The sequence below is a fragment of the Entelurus aequoreus genome, linkage group LG17 (genome assembly GCF_033978785.1).
Source record: "Entelurus aequoreus isolate RoL-2023_Sb linkage group LG17, RoL_Eaeq_v1.1, whole genome shotgun sequence".
NCBI classification, from domain to species: Eukaryota; Metazoa; Chordata; class Actinopteri; order Syngnathiformes; family Syngnathidae; genus Entelurus; species Entelurus aequoreus.
In genome coordinates, this window is record NC_084747.1 from 36,019,255 (window position 1) to 36,032,137 (window position 12,883).

General features: G+C 37.0%; 1 protein-coding gene across 1 annotated transcript in view; it reads right to left on the reverse strand.

Annotated features, from left to right (window-relative positions):
* The window catches only part of cdc45 (CDC45 cell division cycle 45 homolog (S. cerevisiae)), a 20,905-nt gene extending 9,868 nt beyond the window's left edge, over positions 1-11,037 (reverse strand). Inside the window, exons 1-13 of the mRNA XM_062024225.1 lie at positions 10,804-11,037; positions 10,639-10,698; positions 7,843-7,935; positions 7,602-7,739; positions 7,366-7,515; positions 7,218-7,276; positions 7,096-7,144; positions 6,955-7,016; positions 5,031-5,081; positions 4,012-4,131; positions 3,795-3,926; positions 3,622-3,720; positions 3,383-3,544 (exon numbers count right to left, since the gene is read on the reverse strand). Coding sequence (XP_061880209.1) covers positions 3,383-3,544; positions 3,622-3,720; positions 3,795-3,926; positions 4,012-4,131; positions 5,031-5,081; positions 6,955-7,016; positions 7,096-7,144; positions 7,218-7,276; positions 7,366-7,515; positions 7,602-7,739; positions 7,843-7,935; positions 10,639-10,698; positions 10,804-10,854 — 1,226 coding nt within the window. The 5' untranslated portion in view covers positions 10,855-11,037. The remainder of the gene's footprint in view (positions 1-3,382; positions 3,545-3,621; positions 3,721-3,794; positions 3,927-4,011; positions 4,132-5,030; positions 5,082-6,954; positions 7,017-7,095; positions 7,145-7,217; positions 7,277-7,365; positions 7,516-7,601; positions 7,740-7,842; positions 7,936-10,638; positions 10,699-10,803) is intronic.
* Positions 11,038-12,883: the final 1,846 nt, after the last annotated feature.

The window sequence follows — 12,883 nt, forward strand, 5'->3', positions numbered from 1 at the left end:
GTCCCTTTCGGGGTCTCGGGGTGTCGCTGGAGCCTATCTCAGCTACATTAGACGGCGATAAAGTAAATAACAAGGCATGTCCTGTAATGAAAGCATGGATTTTTATAGTGATTTGTATGAGTGTGCTACACTACATACAGTAACTGACCAAGTGCATCAAATATTTCAAGTCAGTTAAGATACAAAATTGTTGTAATACTTTTCACATGCTGAAATCTACAATTGTTGAGCATTTTATTGAGTTCAGACAAAGAATACGAAAGATACAAAGGATTGCATCCTCTTTGGGTATTTACGAATTGATTGAATCCTATGAGCTGATTTTTATTTAAAATAACCACTTTTTAAAGTAGTATAACAATTTCTAAGCTGTTTGTCTATTCTAGCTTATATATTTTTCTTAAATACTAAGCAAAATTATTGTATTTCAATCTGTGTGTTTTTAATAAAAAATCCCATTTCTGTATTAATTTGTGTCTGTATCTGAGTCTGTGTGTATGTAATCAGATTCGCTTGTGTGTGTTTTAATTTATGTGTCCTTATTATGATTTGTCTGTGAGTAAAAAAAAAAATCTGTCCGTATTTCGATCTGTGTAAAAAAAATGTTTTTGGTGTAAAAAAAATGTGTGTTCTTAATCAAAGTTGTGAAGCAAGAACCCTTGATAGGCTGTCTATTTACACGAGACGTTTGCGTATTTACTCTGCAGGTTTCAACACATCAAATTTAAGACTTTTTTAAAGACCATATGAAAATTATTTAAGACCATACAAACACAAATATTACAAAGACAAAGGAAAATCAGAAGGCCAGAATTAATTGTAAGTATATGAATTCATTCACTGCTCTTTCCCATTGGAAAACACAATGGTTTACCTAAAAACACCAAAAGCTTCTCTGTTGTAAACTAATTGAAAAAATATTAGCAAACATCTAGCAGCAATTTTTCAGATTTGCCATAGATATGTTTTCTTGCAAAAAGTGCAGTGTGCTTCATATCAAGTGTTTTCATAAAACAACCACCAGAATGTCAGCAAAGGTAAAGTACAACAATATTTTGTCTGTGAAAGGGCCTGTTAGCATCTCTGCTAAAGCTAAATGGTTAACTTTTGCAGTGTTTTTGCATTTGTCAGAATTGAGCAAACAGATAAAAACATCTACAGTACTACTGCATCTGCACAAAGTTGTGAAAAATAGAGAGTGCAAACAGAGAAATGTTCTAAAAAGAAAGAAGGCGATTATGGCTTGCAAGCCTCAAACATAATTTGGATGTGGATAAGAAGGCGATTAAGGCTTGCAAGCCTCAAACATAATTTGGATGTGGATAATGTGGTTAACATTTAAATTTGCTTTGCTCATTTTGTATCTGTAACGTGTGAATACATTTTAACCTGTTTTTGTGACTTTTTTGATAACGTATTGCTGACACACAAGGATTTTTATTTAAGCCTGACAAGATGACATTCGCAAATCTTACTAGCTTTCCTCACCCCACCATAAACTGAGTGTAAAAACTAAACAGACAACCTTTATAGCTTTTAATGTCAGTTGCTGTATTATATTGGAGAAAAGGTTAGACATGATGAGCTGACCTAAAATATTGCAAATTAATATATATGAGAATTATGTTTTTTTTTTATAGTTTTACTGCTATGAGTCCACTAATAGCACACATAAATTGGTGTGTGCTTACAGTATGTAATAGTATGATTTCACTAGGAAACATCTCATATTGATTTCCTTCAGCAATTAGCGCCACTTTAATCACATAACACTTTTTTGGGGGGATTAAGTTGATCCTTGTATACGGCAAGTGTTTGTGGCGTGTCAGCATCTTTTGACACAGACTCATGACGGATTTTTTACTTTTACATAGGCTCCAGCACCCCCGTGCCTCGAAATGGACAAGCGGCAGAAAATGGATGGATAGATTATCATTCACTTTCACTGCAATGTTTACAGATGCTTCCCTCCTCAATGGCTCCACATCTGGGTATTAAACACTTTATGCGTTTCCATCCACTGGCTTCAAGCATACATTAAATTGATCATTCTGGGGCCATAAATCGTTGAACTTGCACTTAGCCATCTTATGCAAGTAACTCAGCTTTGCAGTGGGCTTTCCTTTAGTTTTCTCCGCTGCTATGCTAAGCTAAGCTGCAACAACACACCGCTGTGCGCGCACATCATACTTACTGATAATGCGTGATATATTCTGACCGGGCAGCAGAGAGAGCTTACTTTGGTTCCGTTTTGCAGTTACGTTACAGCGTCCTCAAAAATCGAAACATTCAAAAGCAAGACTGACGTTTATGCATGTTTAAATAAAAGTAACGTTAATAGATTTTTAAGACCTTTCAGAATGGTATTTAAGACCTTTTATAAGATTTAAGACTTTTTAAGACCCCGCGGATACCCTGTCTTTACACATGACTTTAGCTAGATTTCTGCCGAGAAAAATCTGCCAGTGGGTAGAGAAATCTGAACATGTACAAAAATGTGTCTGCAACTTCACCTTTTCTTTCCTTATACTCACCACTAGTAGGCGACACACACACACTCTTAGCACTGCAGACAAGAACAATGGACTTGAACCACTTGCTGTAAATAAAAGTTTGTGTTTTAGCAGTAACTTAGTTGTCAGAAGTATTTTGTACTCAAATAAGTTATCAGTAATGATAGCAACCCAAATGACAGGGAGTGGGGGATCTGTTGTTCTTGGCTTCAACGCCAACACAAGCAAGGCGCCGACTACTGGATAGTGTAAGGAAAGAAAAGATGAAGCTGCAGACAAATCTTTGTACATGATCAGATCACTGTAATCATAGACAAATATCTCACAGCAGAAGTGTCGCAAAAAACAGGTGTAAATAGACAGCCTATCGATGGTTCTTGCTTCACACAATTCTGATTACGGACGCACTAATTTATTTTACACACACACACACACACACACACACACACACACACACACACACACACACACACACACACACACACACACACACACACACACACACACACACACACACACACCAAGAAATATGGACAAACTGATTTTTTTACAGATAGATAAAAAAACAATACAAACACACAAATTATAACATACACGCAGATCTAATTACACACACAGCTGGAGATACAGACACAAAAATGTATGTATACAGACATGTGAATTGGATTACAGATGCACAGATTGAGATACGTGTTTGCAAATAATTTTGCCACAATAATACTTCCCTAGTATTGTATGTCAAATTGTCAATCAAGAATCGGTTTGAATTGAGATTTGATTCTGAATCAAATCATCACTCCAAGGATCGGTATAGGTTCGAATTGTAATTTCCTCTAAGATTGAAATCCCTATAAAGTATACATTCTTACCTTGAAAGAGAATCCAGTGCCTTGATGAAGTTATCTGTGTCACTCTCGTCCTTTTCCGTGCTCTCCAGTAGCGCGGTGGTAGAGTGCACCATATCGCTGGCCAGGAAACGATTCTTGAAGCCGAAGTGGACACCAAATGTTTGGATACGGATATCTTTCATGCTGCCATTTTGAGTGAAAAGAGTAAGTAAATGCATCCATACAGAATTGATATTGCTTAATCTTCACCACACCCGTACCCATATTTATTAGAAGACTCTTCAATGACGTCCCGCAGGTTCTCTTTGATGGACAAGTCCATGGAGATGAACTTTTGCCGCACTTGCTTCAGAGGCAAACTTTTATAAAGAAACAGTATCAGTGATGATGTTGGCTTTTCCGGGTCATCTGCATTTTGCTGTGTACAACTTACCCCATGTCGGCCAAGAACTCCTGCAGCTTCTTCTGGCCGTTCAACGTCCAAAGCTTGAAGTGGCAGGAGGTGTAACATGAATTACAGATGCTATCGTACAGAGACCAGTGCTGGTAGAGGGTGAGACGCAGGCTGAAGAGCGAGGTTAAGGCAAGAAGTACCGGTACTACAAAAAGCTAAAACTAAATAAAATTCTCCTCAAATGTATCAAGGATACTCGTACTCAAAAGAGATCCTCATGCAGTCAATGGAAAGGGAGTTCTCCTCATCCTCGTTACGGTGGTTATGTCGGGAAACATGTCGCTGCATTGTGGCGATGTCGGTTACATACTTCATACTAACAGAGTAAAAGAGAGAGAAAAAGAGAAACAGTCATATCATGGTAGTCTATCAATACACCAATATCAAGTAGATTGTCTCATTTATTTCTGCTTGACACTCATTAAAAAAAAACATGCAAAAAATATGGAGCATGAATTAAATGATGTATTCAAAGTTGAATTACATGCAAGAATTTGATAACATCGCAACCTTTATGTTAACACTTGTTTAATAACATTCGCTAAAAAGCGTGTGCAAACTATAGAATTGTGTGTAGTATTAGTGAGTGTGTTACAGGTGATCTACTAAGACAGCAAGCGCAATTGATAATAAGTACAAAAGTGGTGCAGACCACCTTATTTTAATAAGGTTTTTGCATGTCAATGCAAGGCTGTCCCCTTGGAGACACTCATTTAATGCACATCCATGTCATCATGCTCCAACTTGTGGTTTCTGTTATGTTGAGAAACATGCTGCAAACAACTATAATCTGTGTCACTTTTTCTGGGCTGTATAGAAGTGCGATCAAAAATAAAAGAACCTATTTTAAGCACACTGTAGGTGCGCTCTGGGAGATAACACTGCCAATAAATGTGATGGTGCGCTGGAATGATCCAGATTCTAGAAAATGCATGATAAAGATTTTTTTTTCGTATATAAATATTGATATTATATCTCCCTCTATGAAAAACAGACACTATATTGATTGGAAAATATAAGAACAATGTGTAGATCTGGAAAATATAAAATGGTTGTAGATATGTGAGGGGTGTATGGAGAATTGCTATATTTTGATCCCAGTTCATTATCCTGCAATTCCCACTCCTAACATCACTCCCGCCTTCTAATAAACTGAATGTTAGACCAACACTACTACAAAAAAAGTTCAATTTACACACTATAAACATTTCTCACTGTGTGATTTTATCGTGAATCCACTGATCTGTAAGTCCGATGACAGCCCACCTGCAAAACAAAAGACAACTCCAGTTTCTACTTGTCTGCACAGTTGAATCCACATTAATCTACACAGGGTCAAATTTAAGACATTTAAATATTTTTTTAAGACCATAATGAATATAATTTAAGAACATTTAATATCCATACGGAAAAAAAGGTCAAAGACAAAGAAAACTAAGATGGGTGGACTGAATTGCAAGTAAGTTCATTATAATAACAAATATTAATTTGTGCTTGTAAACAAAATGGTTAAACTACCTAAATACACCACAAACTTCTCTATTGTAAACTAATTGAAAACAATATTAGCAAACATCATCACAGCCATTTTTCAGATTTGCCATGGATCTGTTTTCTTGCAAAAGGTATCAAGTGTTTTCATGTAACAACCATAACATCAGCAATGGTAAAGGAAAACACAACAATATATTGTCTGTAGGAGGAAGTGTTAGCATTTTTGCTAAAGCTAAATGGTTAACTTTTGCCGCTGTCAGAATTGAGCAAACAGATAAAAACATCTACAGTACTAAAGTACTACTGTATCTGCACAAAGTTGTGAAAAACAGAGAGTGCATACAGAGCGATTGTCTAGAAAGAAAGAAGGCGATTATGGCTCGCAAGCCTCAAACATAGTTTGGATGAGAATAATGTGGATAGAATTCAAATTTGCTCAGCTCATTTTGTATCTGGTATGTATGAATACATTTTTACCTGTTTTTGTGACTTTTTTGAACACATATTTCTAATAAACAAGGACTACTTTTTATCCAAGCATGACATTCCAAAATCTTCCTTGCTTTCCTCACCGCACCATAACCTGAGTGTAAGCATTAAACAGACAACCTGTATTTAATGTCAGTTGCTGTATAAACTTGGAAAATAGATTAGGCATGAGAAGCTGACCTGAAATTATTGGAATAAACACATATAAATATAGGAAAATTATGTTTTTTAACAGTTTTACTGCTGTGAGTACACTACTGGCACAGAGAAATTAGCCCGTGCTTACTGTATGTAATAGCAGGATTTCACTAGTAAACATCTCATATTGATCTCCTGCAGCAATTGATGCCACTTTACCCACATAACACTCCGTTGAGAGGGGGTTAAGTTAATACTTGTATAACTGTGCAAGTGTTGTGGCGTTTCAGCATCTTTTGACACAGAGTTAGCCTCGATTTTTTGTGCCACTTTACCCACATAACACTCCGTTGAGAGGGGGTTAAGTTAATGCTTGTATAACTGTGCAAGTGTTGTGGCGTTTCAGCATCTTTTGACACAGAGTTAGCCTCGATTTTTTTAACTTTTACATTATCATTCCATTCACTTTCACCACCACGCTTCCGCCTTCAATGGCTCCACATCCGGGTGCTAAATACTTAATACGTTTCCATCCACCGGCTTAAAGCATGCATTAAATTGATTGTCCTGGAGCCACACTGTTGAAATTGCACTTACTCATCTTATGCATTTAATTCGGGTTTGCTGTGAGCTTTCCTTAAGTTTTCTCCGCTGCTATGCTAAGGTGTAACAACACACCGCTGCATGCGCACAGCAAACTAGGTTGTACGTGGTTAATTCTGAACGAGCAGCACAGGTAGCCTACTTTAATTTCGTTTTGTAGTTACGTTATAGCGTCCTTAAAAACCAAAACATTTAAAAGCAAGACTGAAGTTTATGCACGTTTTAAATAAAAGTAACATAAATAGATTTCTAAGACCTTTCAAATTTGTATTTAAGACCTTTATGAGATTTTAGGGAGAATTTTAGATATTTTAGGGCCTTAAATACAAATTGTTTGATTTAAGACTTTTAAGACCCCGTGGATACCCTGCTATATTACATTTATATACAGTATTTTAATTACAAAAAGACTTACCAGAGCATGTCTTTAGTGTCTTTAGTCAACATCCAGGCCAGCTCAAAAAACATAATTGCTGCCTGATACAGGAAATATTTCAAAAAGCCATATTTCATTCTGAGCACATGCATAAGAAATATGTTTGAGTAGTTTACTCACAGAAGTCCCATGGTATTCAAATTGCTCGTAATCAAACAAGATTTCTCTCCTGTGATTAAAAAAAATATTAATACAAATATCCTATTGTCGGCAGGACACTGCAAATAAAAATAATAATTTACCTGCGTGCTTCCCACTCCCTCTTCTCCCGTTGCCTCTCTATTCTTCTCTCAACAGCCCCCTGCAAAAAACCCACAATCTCAATGTCAATTACATGATCATCTTTTTCATGATTGAGCACACAATATCTGTAAACTGCATGTGCAGTACCTCATCAAATCTCCTCCGCTTGCCAGATGGCTCGGACCCTTCATCACTTTCATTCCCAGAGTCGTCGCCTTCCTCCTCATCCTCATCACGAAAGATTTCGTCATAGGAAGGCACGCCCAAGTCATCGTCCTGTTTTATCAGAAGTTTTATCTACGGGGAAAAAGTAATTAACACAAATTTTGACTTAAGATTACTTGAATTGTAGCCCAACTTAAAGGGTGATTATTATCCATCACCTGAGAATCATTGTAAACATTAACAACATCCACTGGCCGGTGAGTGTCACAAATGAAGAAGATAGAGTCATCGTCCGGCTGCAGCATCTCAAGAAGGTCAACGTTGGCACCGCAGTTGATGAGAACAAAGTATTTGAACTACGGCAACATAAAAATAGACATATTATTAGCTATCATTGAGAAAATAGGTCATTCATTTATCCATTATTTAATTGTTTATTTATTACAAGGGGTTTCATACTTGCTCTTTGTGTTCGAGAAAGGAAGTGCCAAGATCCTGCCATCCTGCCACCGGCACAAGGGTATATGGAACCTGGTCGCAGTGGAACAAGGCCTGGAGATACAAAAAAAATACAAAAATATACAGGACACCAACTTTTGCTGACATAATTTGATGCCAAAAGGGCATTAAGAGTGTGTGTGAAAAATTGTAAAAAGGTGCAACGTTAAACATGTAGTCCCACATTATGAGACAGACCAGTCTACTTATCTGACTCGAACTCAATCAATCAATCAATCGTTTATTTATATAGCCCTAAATCACAAAAGTCTCAAAGGGCTGCACAAGCCACAACTAGTGGTGTTTTTATTACGTGCCAACAACTAACCAAAACAAAGAGTAGCTTGTGACAGTAGCTGATGCTTGCTTGACCAGTGTTTTTCAACCTTTTTTGAGCCAAGGCACATTTTTTTCATTGAAAAAATGCGGAGGCACACCACCAAAAAATGAAACTCAGTAGCCGATATTGACAATAAAAAGTTGTTCTCGCAAGTGTTGGATATGAATTCAAACCATAACCAACCATGCATCACTATAGCTCTTGTCTCAAAGTAGGTGTACTGTCACGACCTGTCACATCACGACGTGACTTATTTTGAGTTTTTTGGTGTCTTCCAGTGTTTAGTGTTTTAGTTCTTGTCTTGCGCTCCTATTTTGGCCTTTCCTGTTTTGTTGGTATTTTCCTGTAGCAGTTTCATGTCTTCCTTGAGCGCTATTCCCCACACCTGCTTTGTTTTAGCAATCAAGACTATTTAATAGGGGTGTGGGAAAAAATCGATTCGAAATTCGAATTCAAATCGCCATTCTCACATGGTACAATTCAGCATCGATTCTCATTTTTCAAAAATGAATTAATTTTTTAAAATTAATCACTCCAACAAAACAATACACAACAATACCATAACAATGCAATCCAATTCCAAAACCAAACCCGACCCAGCAGCACTCAGAACTGCAATAAACAGGCACACCAGTCATCAATCAAGACCATTGAGTGTCTTTATAACCGCACCTTGACAGAAGAGTATACGATATCATCATTGCCAAATTTTAACCAAATACAATATTTTAAGTTTTACCAATTTTATTTTGTTACACACAGTCAAACTGGTTTTTAAATGCTTTTATAACTCTGCTCCCCAATTGCTGTGCAAGGCAATTACAAGACTGCAAAGTGGTACCAGATCTACCACCCGAGCAATGTCAAAAGGCAACTGTTGTGTTCCATTCCGTAGAACATCTTTTGCCCAGACGGCCTTTTCAATAAAAGGACCACAACTATGGAACTCTTTACCGGACACTTTGAAAAGTATACCTGCACTTGTCACTTTCAAAAAACAAACAAAATTATGGCTAGTAGAGCAACAATCGTGTTCCCATGTTTAGTTTTTACTCATTTTTACTAATTGGTTTTTATCTAGTCTGCACTTTGTCTGTGTTATTATTATTATTGGCTTTTATCTAGTTTGCACTTTGTCTGTATTATTACTATTATCATTATTATCGACTCATTCTATTTTCCTATTTTAATGATGTTGGATCAGTGTTGTTGTTGTTGTTGGGGACAAGTGTTGTAAATTAGCTTTGGCTACAAACACTGTGATGCATGCATCGGATAACTGTTTCAGATGTCTATGTTTTTGTATCTGTCCCTATTTCAAATAAACCTCTATAATAAAAAAATTGAGGGGAGACACAAACACGACACAGAACAATCCAAAAGTAGTGAAACAAAAATGAATATTATCAACAACAGTATCAATATTAGTAACAATTTCAACATAGCAGTGATTAAAAATCCCTCATTGACATTATCATTAGACATTTATAAAAAAAATAATTTAAAAAAATAAATAAAAATTAACAATAGTGTCACAGTGGCTTACACTTGCATCGCATTTCATAAGCTTGACAACACACTGTGTCCAATATTTTCACAAAGATGAAATAAGTCATATTTTTGGTTCATTTAATAGTTAAAACAATTTTACATTATTGCAATCAGTTGATAAAACATTGTCCTTTACAATTATAAAAGCTTTTTACAAAAATCTACTACTATGCTTGCATGTCAGAGACTGGGGTGGATCCTGCTGAAATCCTATGTATTGAATGAATCGAGAATTGCTTTGAATCGGAAAAATATTGTTTTTGAATCGAGAATCGCGTTGAATCGAAAAAATCGATTTATAATTGAATCGTGAAACCAACAATCGATATTGAATCGAATCGAGGGACACCCAAAGATTTGCAGCCCTACTATTAAAGTTGTCGCTGTCCTTCTTTGCGGTGACATTGTTGATTGTCGTGTCATGTTCGGATTTGCTTTGTGGACGCCGTCTGCTCCACACGCTGTAAGTTTTTGCTGTCGTCCAGCATTCTGTCTTTGTTTACTTTGCAACCAGTTCAGTTTTAGTTTCGTTTTGCATAGCCTTCCCTAAGCTTCAATGCCTTTTCTTAGCGGCACTCGCCTTTTGTTTGTTTTTGGTTTAAGCATTAGATACCTTTTTACCTGCACACTTTCGTCTGCATATTGTGATCACGACAAACCATGTTAACCGACATCTACAAAGCAAATAGCTACTTGCTGCCACCTACTGATATGGAAGAGTATAACATGGCTACTCTGCCGAGCTGTAGACAACACAGACACTCAACAACGGCACATTTGCAGATTATTATTACTGATTTGCAAAAAATATTTTTAACCCAAATAGGTGAAATTACATATTCTCCCACGACGAGACGTTAACTTACCTGAAGTATTTTACAGGCGCACAGAGCGTCGATATCTGACGCCACCAGGAGCGCCACTCTCTGAAGAAGAGTTCATCAAAGTTAGGTAAACACAATAGCGTTTCCAAAGGATATCAAATACAAGTAAAAATGCTAGCTAACTTTACAATTGGCTCAACAACCTACCTGGTTGGCCACAACTTCATAAAATTCCTTCCGTATGTCTGTGACAAACATCGTAGATAGCGAAAAACAGAGGGTTGAGAATACAGTTCAAATCTTCAAAGACGCGGAAAAACCTGGAATATATCCCCAAAATCGCATTGAAGAATGGCGTTTTACTGTGTTTTGTGTCAAGAGTTGTACGGCGGACAGCTGCTTCCCTCTTGGAACTATGGCGCCAAATGCACGCGTCACACAGCTAACCAATCACTGAAAGGAAAGGCACAAACGAAGCCGCGCCCACCACAACCCGGAAGACTGCTGCCCAAAACCAAAAACTAAAAACAAAGACGCCGCAACATTTTTCTTTTCGAACACAAAAATGATATCTGAAATAACTTCTAACAACATAGTTTCAAAGGAAAAAGCACTACTGAAAACAAAGATTTTTATTTAAAAAGGATACAGGAAGTAACAGAAGGTTATGGTGTTTCCCCATTCACACGTAACACTTTTCCTAAACTCAAACATTATCCAGTTATTTTGGCCATGTCTTACATTTTTGTTATATTATTCGAAATATATGATATATAACTTATAATTAATTCTATTTAATACATATACCGAATTAAAATCATATTTGTTCCATTTGAAAGTTACAATGCAATGATGAGAAAAACGATTTAAGCTCATAATAGGTTTTTATAGGAGTCTGAAAAAAAACAGGTAAGCTAGAAACTCACACATTGTGAGAAGTTTCCTTGCTATACGTGTTTAAATGAGATAAATAATGAAGGGGTTTTCAAAAGAGAGGTGCAGTGAGCACCTCCTCGGATTGCAGTTGTGGTCAAAGAACAAGAAAGTTTGATCATGTCACGCCAGTGGTTTTTAACCTTGTTGGAGGTACCGAACCCCACCAGTTTCATATGCGCATTCACCGAACCCTTCTTTAGTGAAAAATAAAATGTTTGTTTTTTCAAATTCAAGACAAATGTATATGTTTTTGGTAACACTTTAGTATAGGGAACATATTCTAAGTAACACAGACTTAATTTAGATGTATTTGGACACTAGGGGAACATATTCTAAGTAATAAACCCACATATGCGGTCCTCTCCAAGGTTTCTCATGGTCATTCACATCAACGTCCCATTGGGGTTGTGAGTTTTTCCTTGCCCTTATGTGGGCTCTGTACCGCGGATGTCGTTGTGGCTTGTGCAGCCCTTTGAGACACTTGTGATTTAGGGCTATAAAAATAAACATTGATTGATTGATTGATTGAAAAGTTTACATACACTTGTAAAGAACATAATGACTCAGCAACAAAGGGTTGGAGTTGGGGGTTAAATCACCAAAATGATTCCCGGGCGCGGCGCCGCTGCTGCCCACTGCTCCCCAAGGGGATGGGTCAAATGCAGAGGACAAATTTCACCACATTTAGTGTGTGTGTGACAATCATTGGTACTTTAATCTTTAATCTTAATCATGGCTGTCTTGAGTTTCCAATCATTTCTACAACTCTTATTTTTTTGCGATAGAGTGATTGGAGCACATACTTGTTGGTCACAAAAAACATTCATGAAGTTTGGTTCTTTTATGAATTTATTATGGGTCTACTGAAATTGTGACCAAATCTGCTGGGTCAAAAGTATACATACAGCAATGTTAATATTTGGCTACATGTCCCTTGGCAAGTTTCACTGCAATAAGGCGCTTTTGGTAGCCATCCACAAGCTTCTGGCAAGCGTCTGGTTGAATTTTTGACCACTCTTCTTGACAAAATTGGTGCAGTTCAGCTAAATTTGTTAGTTTTCTGACATGGACTTGTTTCTTCAGCATTGTCCACATGTTTAAGTCAGGACTTTGGGAAGGCAATTTTAAAACCTTAACTCTAGCCTAATTTAGCCATTCCTTTACAACTTTTGACGTGTGTTTGGGGTCAATGTCCTGTTGGAACAACCAACTGCACCCAAGACCCAACCTCCGGGCTGATGATTTTTGGTTGTCTTGAAAAATTTGGGACAAATTTTAATTGTCCCTTTTACTCTCTGTAAATCACCAGCTCCATTGTCAGCAAAACAGGCCCAGAGCATAAAACTACCAC